This window comes from Terrapene carolina, unplaced genomic scaffold (genome assembly GCF_002925995.2).
Source record: "Terrapene carolina triunguis isolate 2854851 unplaced genomic scaffold, T_m_triunguis-2.0 Scaffold68, whole genome shotgun sequence".
Taxonomy (NCBI): Eukaryota; Metazoa; Chordata; order Testudines; family Emydidae; genus Terrapene; species Terrapene triunguis.
The window spans coordinates 17,187,904-17,202,950 of NW_020664419.1; the positions used below are offsets into that span (position 1 = coordinate 17,187,904).

General features: G+C 42.9%; 1 protein-coding gene across 1 annotated transcript in view; it reads right to left on the reverse strand.

Annotated features, from left to right (window-relative positions):
* Positions 1 to 15,047, reverse strand: part of GNAI1 (G protein subunit alpha i1) — a 56,841-nt gene that overhangs the window by 28,401 nt on the left and 13,393 nt on the right. Inside the window, exons 2-3 of the mRNA XM_024194451.3 lie at positions 9,010 to 9,052; positions 8,786 to 8,927 (exon numbers count right to left, since the gene is read on the reverse strand). Of these exons, the coding sequence (XP_024050219.1) occupies positions 8,786 to 8,927; positions 9,010 to 9,052 (185 nt within the window). The remainder of the gene's footprint in view (positions 1 to 8,785; positions 8,928 to 9,009; positions 9,053 to 15,047) is intronic.

Below are 15,047 nucleotides of genomic sequence, written 5' to 3' on the forward strand. Positions count from 1 at the left end.
GTTAATAGAAGGACTTAAAAGCATCAGCCCAGTCCACAGCAAATGGATGAATTAGTAGACTAAGGAAATGAGTATGTCTACACAGCCCATGACAGTGACCTCCCGACCCAGGCTGGCAGACTAGGTCTCACGGAGCTCATGCTACTGTAACCCACATGCCTAATAGGGAGATCTCTTTAAGAGATCTATAGGGGTGGGGTAGGAATAAGTTGTGTCTGGGTCCTTATTGCTAGGCAGATGCACAATTAGATCTCCACACTCAGAAGTTTCTGGACTTGGGCGTGGCAGTTTTGGGAATGCTAAATAGGTTCCCTGTTGCTGAACTCAGACTCCATGAGGGCAAGTAGTCAGGGCAGCTACTTTACAAAAGGCCATATGCCCTATGGAGTTTGGGAGAAGTTGAGCTCCTGGAGCAGAAAGCAGACTGTTTTCCCTAACTCTAAAGCATTTTGCAGCAGTTTAGATTTTTTTTTTTTTTTAATATACTGAACTAAGTGGTTGATTAATTGTTTAGCTAACTAGCTAACTGAGTTCATTCCAGCAGAGCAGGAGGAAGGGTCTTCATGGATTCCAACTAAAGATTTCTACAAGCAAGTAGTGGGAAGATGTTGCTTTTAACTCAGCAGACTATATAGATTTCGTGATCAAAGACTAATAGAGACTCAGGTGAACTCAACCTAAGCTTTTGGGAACTCAATTTCTTTTAACTGGGTTTCTGTGGGGACTGACCTGTTTAGATTTAATTTGTTTTCTTTATTTATGCTTACGTACAAACTGTGAAGATAACGTATGTGGATTATAAAGTAGCCATGTTATGTTGTAAAAAATATATTATTAACTATGTTTCTTTATCATGAGATTTTATAAAGTTGGTACTTAATTAAGTTTACTCCTTTTGTTCTTTTTGGGACTTGAGTGTGGGGAGGTTGACCCTGTAGAATCCTTGCTGAAAAATCTGTAGAGACTGAATCTGGGTCTCTTGCTGCTTTTCTATGGGAGCTAAGGTTTTTAAGGCACTGGAGAAGGGCAATGAAGTGAACTCTAGCCCACCCAAAGGTTACACTACCACACTAAAAATAGCAGTGTAGACAGCACTTTGAAGTTGTAACTCAGGCTGGAGTTCGGGCTCTAAAGCCCACCCCTGTGCCTAGGCTTCTAAGCCCAAGCTGCAACAGCTACACATCTATTTTTAGGACAGTAGCACAAGTCTGAGTCTGTCCATCCAACTGTAGAAAATAAAAGCCTATTGTTAATTGAAGTTTTTATATATCGACACAGTGGTAGTAAATCAAATATCTGCGTGAAGACACAAAATGTTATTGATAAGGAAATTTGTAAGATTTCAACAAGAAAAATAAGTGGAACCAGCATATTTCAAGTTGAAGCCAAACTCCAATCTCATTTTAGTCCTCAAAACCAACTGGATACAGTTATATTTACACTCAAATTTTTACAGATACATTTACGTGAATTCTGAATTTGTAATACACTATTTTTTAAAGACCTACAAAAAAAAAAAAAAATCAGCTCTGAGTAGAAGCCATAAATTGCTAGCGCTCCTCAAAGCATTCCTCCTCTTCTGTCAGCAGATGCATCAGGTAACCAATCGCCTCAATATACTAGAAAATGTTTTCTTCATTTTTTCCAAAAATACTAGAGGTATTAACCTGCAAGCCTATTTTACCCAGCAAGAATCCATTCTCTCTCAATGCTGGCCAACATCGAGCAGCTAATAGTTTTTAATAGAACAAATATGGGGGGTTTAAAAGCTAAATTATTGAATAAAAAGCAGAATATAGAAAACGGTTCAACCATGAGTAATTTTTGTGATACATGTATTGTATTATTGCATTTTATTTCTCCTCCCATTTCTAGATATGGTGAGAATGAAGAGCAGTTCTTGTTTTGAGGGGGGTTAACCATGTTATCATATTAGAACACTGTGGAATTCATAAGTCATATCATAGTATCACTAGTTAAAAAATTCTTATCTTACACATATGCTGCTCTGACCTTCAATACACACAAGTCTAACCACAAGAAAAAAAAAAAACCCTTCCTTACAGCTTAATTTTCAGATCTGTTTGAAATGATAGTACAGGAATGGCATCTCCCAACATCACGAGAATTGTATGTCATTCTCTTTTTGCTCTGATTCTCTCCCAGGCAAGGCTTGCTTGTTTGTCACCAACTCAAATATGGGTCCCAGTTCTCCAGTAAAGAGACTGAAGGCAAAATTTGAACTGCATTTACAAGAGCGAAACTTTCACTGAAGGACAATTAGACTGACAGGTGTAACTGAGGGCAGAATTTGACCACAGCTGTTCTACACACTTACCAATACAGAGATGAAAAAACCCTGCCCCAAGGAGCAGACAATCTCAACAATGGATTACATAAACAACTGAAGTAGTAACAGACACCAAGAAAGGACATTTGTTAAATACACAGATATTCTCTTTATGAATATATACATGAGTAGTTGAAATATTTGTTTTGTTCTGAAGTATAAGCACACTTTTTTGAGAGTGGCAGAGGTGATTTCTCTGGAATGATTTGAATAAAACAGTGGAGCCTTGACAAGAGAATTGAGAAACATACTATAAGCAAAGGGGAGCATGGCAGGAGACACAGAGACAGCTCCTGCTGCAGAAGATGGAAAGTAGGTCTCAGTTAGACTGGTATCTTTGGTGGAATGGAAAGGGATAGGAGACCTTGGATTCAAAAGGTGACCAGGTTAGAAATGCAAGTAGGGGCTGCATGATGCAGGGCACAATTTATAGAGCACAGAACTATTTATGAAGCTAGAAATCACCTGCATTTCTTCATCCCACCTCCAATTCCATCAACAAATCTACTTTTTGTTATCCTTCAGTGCCACATTTCCCTTTACAGAAACAGTAGACACACCAAGTGTGGCTGTATTAGGGGACATTAGGATCAACTCTTCTTTTTATGAAGTTAAGTAATGTGGGGTTTCTTCCATCCTTCACAAACAGTCTGGTATAGAGTATCAGGGGATAGCCGTGTTAGTCTGTATCTACAAAAACAACAAGAAGTCTGGTGGCACCTTAAAGACTAACAGATTTATTTGGGCATAAGCTTTCGTGGGTAAAAACCTCACTTCTTCAGATGCATAGAGTGAAAGTTACAGATGCAGGCATTATATACTGACACATGGAGAGCAGAGAGTAACTTCTTGTTTTTGTAGTCTGGAATAGAGGGGCTTCCCTTCAGAAAAAAACAGTTACTAACTTTTCCGTAACTACTGTTCTTTGTGATGTGTTGCTCATGTCCCTCAGTGGTATCTGGCAGGCTGGCTCTAGCGCCCTCTGGTGACATGTGCTCATGTGCTGGTATAGCGAGTCTGGCTGGCCCCTCACCCTCTCAGTTCCCTCTTGTTGACTAACTCTGACAGAGGGGCAGGAGGGTGGGTCGTGGAATGGACACGAACCACACATTTTGAAGAACAATAGTGACAGAAACGTTAGTAACCATTTTTTCTTCTTCAAGAACTTGGTCATGTCCATTCCACTTTAGATGACTCACAAGCGGTACCCAAGGAGGTGGGTTTAGAGTTCACAGACATGCAGATTGCAACAGTACTCTTCCAAACTTGGCATCATCTCTGGCCTGTTGGGTGATGGTGTAGTGGGAGGAGAGGGTATGTACTAACAACAATAAAGCAGAAAGAAAAAGCCTCAAAACACACTTCCCCCGATTTCCTATTTTCCATACCAAGACTACACTAACAGATTTAGCTGGACCAAAGTCACTTTCAGGAAAATATATTATATATTTTCTAACTCCTCACTTAACGTTGTAGTTATGTTCCTGAAAAATGAAATTAAGTGAAATGATGTTAAACGAATCCAATTTTCCCATAAGATTTAATGGAAATGCGGGGGTTACATTCCAAGGAAATTTTTGGGGGGCAGACAAAAGGCATTATATACTGTACAGTACTGTACTGTGGTTGGGAGGTGCCCCGGCTTACCCCACATAGGCACAGCCCGCTGCAGGCAAGGATGCTAGGAAGCACCTTGCACAGCGGCAGGTTCCCCACAGAAGAACAGATGCCGAATTTGCCAGGGGATACTCCAGGCCCGCCTCTTCCTGGCCCTGTTCCACTCCAGGCCCACCTCTTCCCATCCCCACTCCACCTTCTCTCCAGAATACGCTGCGTCCCCGCTCCTCCCCCTCCCTCCCAGTGCTTCCCTGCTGTCAAACAGCTGTTTGGCGGCGCTTAGGACTTTCTGGGAGGGAGGGGGAGGAGTGGGGACGCAGAACTTCCGCCTCCTCCCCATCCCTCCCAGAAAGTCCTAAGCGCCACCAAGGGAAGCGCTGGGAGGGAGGCGGAGGAGGCGGAGAAGAGGAACTTGTGCAATGCTCCCTTGTAAAGTTGCTGCTCTTCCACAGAGTCTTACAAGCAATGGACAGAGCAGGCAGCCAAATGACGTAATAAGGGAGCATTGCACAACTTTAAATGAGCATGTTCCCTAAGGGAGCAGCGACGCAACTTTGAAACAACGTTAAGCAGGGGACGTTAAGTGAAGAGTTACTGTGTGTGTGCACGCGCACACACACACACACCCTTTCTCTGCTTGCTGAAGTGCTGAAGGGTTTAAACAAAGTGAATGTTGATACTACAGAGCTATATATGCTGAAGGTTTAGTCCCCCATCAAGCACGCCAATTAGTGATAAACCAAGTCCAGAGCTACTTAAATGACTTATTTTCTCAGAGTCAAAATGTAAATTTGCACTGCAGCAAGAATTCAGAGCAATAGTATCAACTTAATTTCCATATATATAATTATATAGTGAAATTGTATATATGCACCCAGAACTCTGGACTATTGTAATATTTTACAAAATAAATAGCATTGGGTTTGTCATGTTCCTACAGACAGGAAACAAGTGACCTGACTGTAAATTTATGCATTACACAAAGAAAAAAATGTCACAAAACTTAGTCATCTCCTCCTTAGGAGTCACAAATTTCTCTCTCCATCTCCTTCTTGTTACCACTATTAATATAGTAATTACTTTTGAATACCATCACAATAAAGAGTCTCCACCCACCCAAAAGCTGTCAGTTCAATATTTACACCTGGGGGAATTCTGCGCCACTGCAAAATTCATGTCTAGTGCATAATTTTTCCCCCGTGCAGGAAATATTTCTTCCCAAGAATTGCTGCCGTTCCACTTTCACCCACGAGGCCACTGTGGCGCCAGAACAGCCAGCAGCATGAACCCAGCCACCTGTTCTGGCGCCACCGCAGCCTCTGATGGGCAAAAGGTAGAACTGCAGAATTCTGGGGCAGAATGATTTTCTGTTGGGAAAAAAAATTCTGTGCATGTGCAGTGGTGCATAATTCCCCCAGGAGTAGAAGATCATCACAGCACCCTGCCCACGGAGCCAGGTTAAGCCACACAGAGTGGGGCACATGGTGTTGCTGGGAGGGGGTCTCAGATTGGGATTCAGAATGGCTAGTGGGGGGAGGGGGGGAAGACTGGGCATGGGCTCAGGGGCTAATGGGGTGACAGCATTGAGCCAGGGGCTGAATGGGTGTGGGGGTGCAAGGCCATATGGGGAGGAAGCTGCAGGGATGGGGATGGGTGTGCGGGGACAGGGGCAGATATGTGACTGAATGGGAGAGGCTTCTTGTCAGCCAGGGTCTCCATAGGGGAGGCTCCCCAACTACCTAACAATCCCACCCCCACCAAATCCTGTTCCATACTTCTCTCACCCACACCCAACAACCCTCCAGGTTCGCTCCAGGCTCTTTACCTCTCCCTCAGCCCCTCTGTTACCCCCGACTCCCCCAAGCCTTTGCACTGCTTCAGATGGGTGCAGGAAATACAGTTCTGTAGTGTAATTTAAATGAACTACTCAAAGTTCTGTATTAATATGCCTAGTAAGGAATCTATTTGTCAAAAAAAAATTATGAGAATCTTTTTTTTTGGTCTGTATTGTTACAGACATACTTTTTGACAGGTATTTTGAAATAAATTACCAAAATAATTGAAACTGGCATGATTATATTGTGTTATTTTGATAAATAAAATATGTACAATTTTGCAAAATTTTAAAATATTGTGCCCAGAATTTTTAATTTTTTGTTGCAGAATTCCCCCAGGAGTAAACATTGGTCTCTCTCAAATGCTACTGAATTATTTTCTACTACATTACCACCTAGAAGCTTCAATCAGAGTCAGGGCTCCATTGAACTGGTGCTGTACAAACACACAGCATGAGACAATCCCTGTCCTAGGGAGATTACAAAAGGCAAGACACAACCAGTTGGAGAACAAACTGAGCAACGGGTGAGGAAAATGAAGGTAACAGTGAGAGAAACAAGGTCATATAGACTAGCTGTGTGCATAATTGGCAGGTTCTGAGCACATTATTATATATTAGTTTTCTTGTTAGATATGAAACAAGAAAATTTATATGATCTAGTAACTCCTATTAGCCAAACCATTATCATTTCTGTCTTACCCATCACTATAAACTCAATGTCAAAAGCAAAGCAGCATTATCTAGTAATCTGAATATAGGACTGGAATCTGAAGATCTGGGTTCTACTCCCAGCTTTGCCACTGACTTGGTGGCCTTAGACAGCTGAAAATCTCTGTTCACACTCTTCCCTGCAAAATTATGATAATGGCTACTTCATAGGGGCATTGTGGCTATAGTCATTAATGTTAGAAAAAAGTGTTTTTGAGACTTACATAAAAGAGGCATAAAAATGCAAAGCGTCAACATATAAAATGGTGCTGCTTTCCTGATAAAACCATTTTTCTTCCCCTTGTTCTTTGTTCCTACCCACCCCCTTTCTGTCATTCAAACTTGCAATCTTGACTTGTGAGGAAAAAGTAAATATGGCACAAGACCCTAAAGTACTAAATAATAAATAAAACATGTAATACAAATAAATACTTTACAAGTTTCTTTCAGTACATGATCTGCAGAATCTCTCCCCTTCCTCTATGTCCCTTCTGCGAAGACTAGCCCATACTGGGGCTACTTCCTGCTTCAGCTGTTGCAGCCAATGAATATTCCACACACTGACCTTGACCTCCATTGAGTGAAATAACTTTTTATGCATTCCAGGGTACGGACTGCCACTTTAGGTGTTAAGTCCAACATCTGGGTGTTACTGAGGTCCTCAAAACCCCTTCTTACCCAATGCCTAATTCTGTAGACACTTGAAATCCCTGGGTGCTTGAGTATTCTCTGTTAAAAGTCCCTAGAGACCCAAATTTCTGCAAGTGTGTATGCACACAGATGCCTCAGTCTAGGTGCGTGGGTACCTCTTTTATGCTTTAGCCTTCAAACTAGGCATTTCCCCACCAAACTCACCTGCAGGGCCTGATCTGGCAGGTGTGCTCAGGGCATGCCTAAACTCACGCAATTCTCCCATGGTACAATTCTCCCATGTCTGATGTGTAGAAGCAATCTGAAAACAAATTTCCCATCTCTCAGGTGAGTGCCCGAAGCACTGTGCTATGGGATATTCTGGTGCAGAGTCTCAATTTTCCCTGTTGAAACTGTTCCAATGTCTATAAATGAATAAATAATTATGCATTCGGACAGAGGAGCAGAATGACTGTGCAGAGTAGCAGTTAGGGCATTCACTTGGGAGGTAGGAAATAAGTTCAAATCCCTTCTCCACATGAGGCAGAAGGACAATTTGAATAGCCATATATCATGTAAAGTGCAATGCCATTTACGGTGCTCTATGAATCAAACCTCCTGCAAAGGAAAATTGTCTGTCATTTATTTGGAATGTTAAAAGTGGACTATTAATATTTTTGTTTGTCTGCACCCATTAGGTAAGACAAGGTAGGTTTGTATAAATGTTGCCAAAGTTCTTTAGAGTCTGTAAAAAGAACAGGAGTACCTGTGGCACCTTAGGGCATGTCTTCACTACCCGCCGATCCGGCGGGTAGCAATCGGTCTATCGGGGATCGACTTACCGCGTCTAGTGAAGACGCGGTAAAATCGATCCCTGATCGCTCTGCCGTCGACTCCGGAAATCCACCTCGGCAAGAGGCGGCAGCGGAGTCGGCGGCAGCACGGCAGCGGTCGACTTTCCCGCGTCCTCACCGCCAGGTAAGCCGACCTAAAATACGCAACTTCAGCTACGGTATTCACGTAGCTGAAGTTGCGTATCTTAGGTCGGACCCCCGCTGTAGTGTAGACCCAGCCTTAGAGACTAATAAATTTATTTGAGCATAAGCTTTCGTGGGCTACAGCCCACTTCTTCAGATGCATAGAATGGAACATATAGTAAGGAGATATATATACATACAGAACATGAAAAGGTGGAAGTAGCCATATCAACTCTAAGAGGCTAATTAATTAAGATGAGCAATTATCAGCAGGAGAAAAAAAAAAAACTTTTGTAGTGATAATCAAGATGGCCCATTTCAGACAGCTGACAAGAGGTGAGAGGATACTATCTATTTCCCCATGTTAAGTATCCTCACACCTCTGTTAGTCTCTAAGGTGCCACAAGTACTCCTGTTCTTTTTACGGATACAGACTTACATGGCTGCTACTCTGAAACTTTAGATTCTGTTTTATTCTGAAAAGTATTTTTCTCACTCTAAGGAGTTTTGGTTTTTTCTCTTCTCTTTTGGAGTGTGGATGGGGGAAAAAAATTCTAATATCTTTACCATGAAGTAACAATGGACAGAAAATGATGTTTGAATGACATATGGCATGTTAGCTGCATATCTGTATGTATGTATATTTGTATGTACTTCAATACTCACAGCCCTGGTTGGATCACAAAAGTCTATCTTCAATCTCCCCATTGCTCTAATGATAGCAATAATGGACTGAATGGTATTACTGTAGACAACAGCTTTGTATTGTTTACATTCTTCTTCTGAATAACCAGCTTCATGGATAATCCTATGGAGGAAAATAATATTAAGTCTTCTATTGAAATGCAAGCAAGTAAATCATTTCAGTTATATCTTTTAACCATACTTACTTCATTTGCTTTACAATTGTGCTTTTCCCTGATTCTCCAGCTCCTGAAAAATAAAAAAGTGTAAAAATTATTAAAAGACATCCTTCTTGACTTCCCTTCATTTCCAAAGCTTGCAGTTAAAAAGTCAGTTTTCACATTTCAAGAATTCCTTAACAACTGATATATTACTGAAGAATTTTAAAACACAATTGTTACAAGTTACCTTTTAACACCAGGCAGGAAGTTTAAATTACAATTTCTTGCTTTTGACACTTACAATAGGAGGAGATCTGAAATGCCTTTATATTCATAGCTATACTCCATCAAGCCACACAATCTTCTCATTTAAAAAATTTTTGCCTTGTGGGGCTACTATATTTTAAAGGCAGCCTTGTTAATCCACCCCTCTCTCCCCAAATTAAACAATCCCAAAACCACAATTTTCTCCAGGGAACCCAGACTGAGAATAAGATATTTGCCCTTTTTGCATCTGATCATTAGCTTTTTTAGGTGGTGAGCAAGAGCTTATTGTTGTTATGTGTTATATTCCAAGGTGGAAGGAACAATTTCTACCTAACATTCCATATCATCTGAATCATATTGGTCTGAGATTAAGAAGTGTCCTCCATCCTTACAAGGTGAAAGGGAGGTAGACACCTAGCAATCCCCACAGGACTGCAGAGCTTCAGTGAACAATACTCTGATTTCCGTTTGGGATAGAAGGGGATCATGAGGCATCATGCCCCAGCTTCCTCTCTTTCTGCTTGCTCTCACTTTGGAAGGCACAGTTCAAGAACTCCATACACTCTGACTATATAGTTCCTGTAACTATCTGCAGAGGGCACACACCTGCAAGAACAGGAGAAGCCCTGCCACTAGTGGCTGCTGGTTTGGTTTCTCCACTACTGTACTGTTCGCTACAAGAATAAGAAGAGGGGTCCAATGGAGCTTGAGCTAGTCTTTTATCAGTGGAGGAGGAAACCTTTCCTTTATTCTCCCTGTCCAGGATCTTTGCCCCCAGTCGCCTTTCTGCCCCTCATTAAAACCAAGAGCTCTGTGCTGACAGCTTGGAGTGCATCTGCAGGTAGAACTACAGCTTATAAATTATCCCCCAAGTCCCTGCTAGTTTCCCCCTGACCACTTTCCTAGGAGCTAGGTATGTGAAGGAGCCAATTTCTAGGGTTGCTGATGCTTGACCAGTTCCTGTGTTTGATTCCTGCTCCCTGATGGAGGAGGGTGAATCTTTCTGCAGGAGCCGCTGCTGTTAGAATTGCTCCTGCCTCCAGGAAAGCAGGAAGTGTGGCCCTCCTTGGCCTTGAGAGAGAGATCATACCAGAGGTATTTCCAGAAGCTTATGGGGGGCTTCTCCAGACCTCCCTAAGTTCTTTGCTAAAACCACTATCCTTTCTCAGCATGGGAGCTCAGACTTTTTCCAAGCAAAGGCAGAACGTGTACTTTTTTCCCCAACACAGGCCCATCCTTTTTCCTGGAGAAGTCTAAGGCCTGGTCTACATTAGGATATTAGGTCAGTATAACAACATTGGAAAGGGATATGAAAAATCCACACCCCTGAGCGACACAGTTAAATTGACCTAACCCCAGGGGTAGACAGCACTAGGTCGAAGGGAAACTTCTCACATTGACTTAGCTACTGCCTCTCAGGGAGGGGAGTACATACGCTGATGAGGGAATCTCTCCCATTGGTGTAGGCAGAGTGTTCACTGAAATGCTGCTGCTGCACCACTGTTGCATTTTAAGTGTAGCCAAGCCCTTAGACAGGGGAAGCACGAGGGCTAAGCATACACTGGACCTGTACCCTCTTTTCCTTAACTCTTCCTTACCCTGGGTGGCATAGCTGGTGAAAGGGACTGCCTGAGTAAACGGGTAGGCAGCTGGTTGAAGGGGTGTCTGAGCACCCCTTGCCGCCTTAAAGGGACCAAGTCCTAAGGTATTGGGGTGTTTTTTTATAGGCCTTCCTAATTTCCTCCTCTCTTCATGAGGAGAGACGCTTCTCTGCTTAAACTAAATCTGAGCCACCTCCGCACTTGAGTCAGGTAAGGCACGCTAGAATTAGCTGGTGCCTGGCATTGGACCTGGTTATGGTCAGTTACACTGGCCACCTATTAAGGGAAAATTCAGTATATATGAACTGTGGGCCACAGTCTGTCAGTGTGTCAAGTGTGCTGCTAGGGCAGATGGACAACAAAGTGTGTAACAGGAGTTGCTTAAGTCCTCAAAGGTCTATTTCTTACTTCTAGCAGAAACTTGGTAGAGACAATGGTCTCCACCTGCTCAACACAAACAAATGACACCACCAGTCAAGTAAGCAATACTAGCAGTAGAATGACTGTACCTAATCAGGTGAGGAATCTGTGCGAAGCCAAGCAGAAACAATTAAGATGTTTGTACACCAAATGCAAGGAGCCTGGATAAAAAAATTGAGGTACTAGAATAACTGGTGCAAGGGGAAACAGATATTATAGGGATAGCAGAAACATGGTAGAACAGTGGTTATAACTGGAGTAAAGGTATTGAAGGGTATGTGCTCTTCAGGAAAGACAGAAATAAAGGTAAAGATAGTGGAGTAGCATTGTATATTAATGATGAGTAGACTGTAAAGAAATTAGAAATGATGGAATGGATAAAAACAAACAAACAGTCTGTTTGTGTCAAAATCCCAAACTACAGAAGATTAGATGGGCTCTATTTTTATCTTTCTATCTTCAGTTGCACTAATTTCTTCAAATTCAGTCGTTCACAAGTTAAAATAACTACCGTATATACTCGTTCATAAGCTGAATTTTTTTTAGTAAAAAAGGAAAGCACCAGAGAAAGGGGTCGGCTTATGAACGGGTATAGAGACGGAGAGGTGGGACACAGCCCCTCCCCCCAACAGAGGGAGCAAGGAGAGGCAGCACAGCCAGCAGAGCCAGAAGGGAAGAGGCGGGGCCAGAGTCTCTGCTTCTGGCCATGCTGCTCTCCCCCCATCCTCTGAAGCAGCTGCAGTTCCGGGGCTGGCACGCTGCGGCCATGCCGCCCGGCCCGCCGGAGCAACTCCAGCCAGGCCAGAGACATCCTCCCCTGGCCCTCTCCAGATAAGGTGGGAAGGGATGGGATAGGGAGAATGTGGGGGTCCGGGCTAGGGTCATGTGGGGGGTGGTCACAGGGGTCACTCCCCTGACCCCCAGCTTCTCCCCCCAAAAAAAACTTCCCCACCAGTTGCTGTCCCGTCCCATCAGGGTAAGCAGCTGGCGAGCCGGGACACTTTGTTTACTTAGGTTTACATCCGTGCCTGCAGACACTTGAGGTAAACAAACCATGATGGCCTTGGAGCCAAAGTTTGCTGACCCCTGAATTATAGAGTCGGCTTATGAACAAGTCATAAAAAATATTCCATTTTTACTTATCCATCTTAGGGGGGGTCGGCTTATAAACAAACCAGCTTATGATCGAGTATATAGTGTGGAATTTCACACTAAAATTGCCACCCATACTTGATGGAGACCACACCCTGAAAGAAATTTTTCCTGAATACCCTCTTCTGGCCTTGAAACAATCCCCCATCCTTGTCATCATCAGAAACAAGTTCCCCACATAAGAGGACAGTCCAACTCAAAATGGCACCAGACCCTGGCATAACAGATGCAAAACATGCAGACATATCTCCACTGGTATGATGATCAACACCCCCCCACAATACACCCGTCAAGATCCCTGGGTCTTATACATGTCTATCACAACATGCATCAAATACCGCAAAAACAAATGTGGGTGAAACCAGAGAATCACTACACTCTTGAATAAACTTCCACAAACAAAAACACCCTATCAACTCAAGGGCGAACACTTTTCACAAAATGATCATTCCATATCTGATCTCTCTGTCCTCATCCTCAAAGGAAACCTGCACAACACCTTCAAAAGATGTGCCTGGGAACTTAAATTCATAACTTTGCTAGACACTAAAATCATGGACTCAATAGACACTGGTTTTATGTCTCATTGCAACAGTCTAAGGGCATAGCTACATTAGAGAGTTTACAGTGGTGCAGCTGCACCGATGAAACAGATCATCAGTTGCTTATCAATTAGTTTCCTTATATGAATAACTAAAGTTTTGAGTGCTAAGAACTTAACTGCATTCCAATCTGCTATGAGTTGGAGGGTGACAGATTTGGGTGGGTCATAAGGGAGCACGGAAGGGAAGCCCCAAGCTATATTACGCTGGCACCTTAGGGATATGACTGGGATATACTAAGGTCTAAGCACAGAGATCTCCTTTTGCAAACATTAAAAGAGGAATGATTGTGAATTGAGGATGGGGTTAAGAGGAAGCCAATGAAAGAGTTTGGCTGGAAGCTGGAGCTGCGGAACAGAGCTGGTTCTGCATTTCCAATTCAATCTGGCTCAGGAATAGAGCCAGGGAGTTAATAAAACAATCTTATTTGCTCCAGGAAAACAGGTTGCAAGCAGGGCAGAGAAAATTTTAACTGACACAAACTTGGGGACTGGTCCTGCTTTGAGCAGGGGGTTGGACTAGATGACCTCCTGAGGTCCCTTCCAACCCTGATACTCTAAGATTCAGACAGCGCTCAGCTTTTCAGGTGAAACAATAGAAGTCTGTCACTGTATTAAATCAGAAACAAAAGGACAGGAAATTCCAAAACAAAACTAAGTTACAGTTAAGGTTGCAAAGCACCATTGTGAAGTATCAATGAACACATCTGTGTTAAAAGCCAACCTATACACATTAAAAATTATGGAAATAGGCTAAACACCCTATGCACATACAGACCATAGAATAGAAACATTCTCAATCACCAGCATCCAAATCACCTTAACTCTGCCCTTGCAAGTGTTTGTTTGTTTGTTTTTTAAACAGGGGAAGGGTTAAGGTTATGTAGATGTTGGTGACTAAGCCCTGGTCTACAATAGGAAATTTGGTCAGCATAACTTTTGCTTGGGGTGTGAAAAATCCACACTCCTGAATGCCACAATTAAACCCACCTAACCCTCGGTGTAGACAGCGCCAGGGCAATAGAAGAATTCTACTGTCAACCTAGCTACCGCCCTCTTGGAGAGATGGACTACCTATCCTGACAAGAGAAGCCCTCCTGTCAGCATAGGCAGAATCTTCGCTGCAGCATTTTAAGCATAGACATGCCCTGAGTTTTTTTGTTTTATTTTATTTTAATACCAGGGTGAATAAAAATCAATGATTTAAAAAAAAAAAAAAAAGATTTTTTTTATTTAAATTGGATTTTTTTTTGATAAAAAGGTTTTTTCCTCAAAAAGCAATCTAAAGATAGTTTTAATTAAGATACATTATAGCTCAAAGATATCTTATCATGGAATAGGGATTATAAATTCTAATTCTATAGTATGAGACAATATATTCATGTCATGTTTAAGGAAAGTTTTGTAAATAAGTTCCAATAGTTCACAGATTAGGGCCCCAATCTTATGGCGTTCCAGGAGCTTCTGTATTGCTGATGATGTTTTAAAGAAAGTCACACCAGTGAACTGGTGGAAGTCACTTAAGATTCACTTGGATTCAGAGACTGTTGAAGTGATAATCTCACTTTTAACAGCAGTAACTTCTGCCAGTGTAGAAAGAATATTTTCTTCCTTTGGACCAGGGGTGGCAAACCTGAGCCTGAGAAGGAGCCAGAATTTATCAATGTACATTGCCAAAGAGCCACAGTAATACGTCAGCAGTCCCCCATCAGCTCCCGCCTCCAACCTACCGGCAGCCCCACCGATCAGTGCCTCCCCCTCCTTCCCCGTACCGCCCGATCAGCTGTTTTGTGGTGTGCAGGAGGCTCTGGGAGGGAGGAAGGAGGAGCAAGGGCACAGCAGGCTCAGGGGAGGGTGCGGGAAGGGGTGGAGTGGGGGCAGGGCCTGTGGCAGAGCCAGGGGTTGAGCAGTGAGCACCCCCCCAGCACACTGGAAAGTTGGCGTCTGTAGCTCCAGCCACGGAGTCGGTGCCTATACAAGGTGCCGCATATTAACTTCTGAAGAGCCGCATGTGGCTCCGGAGCCACAGGTTGGCCACCTCT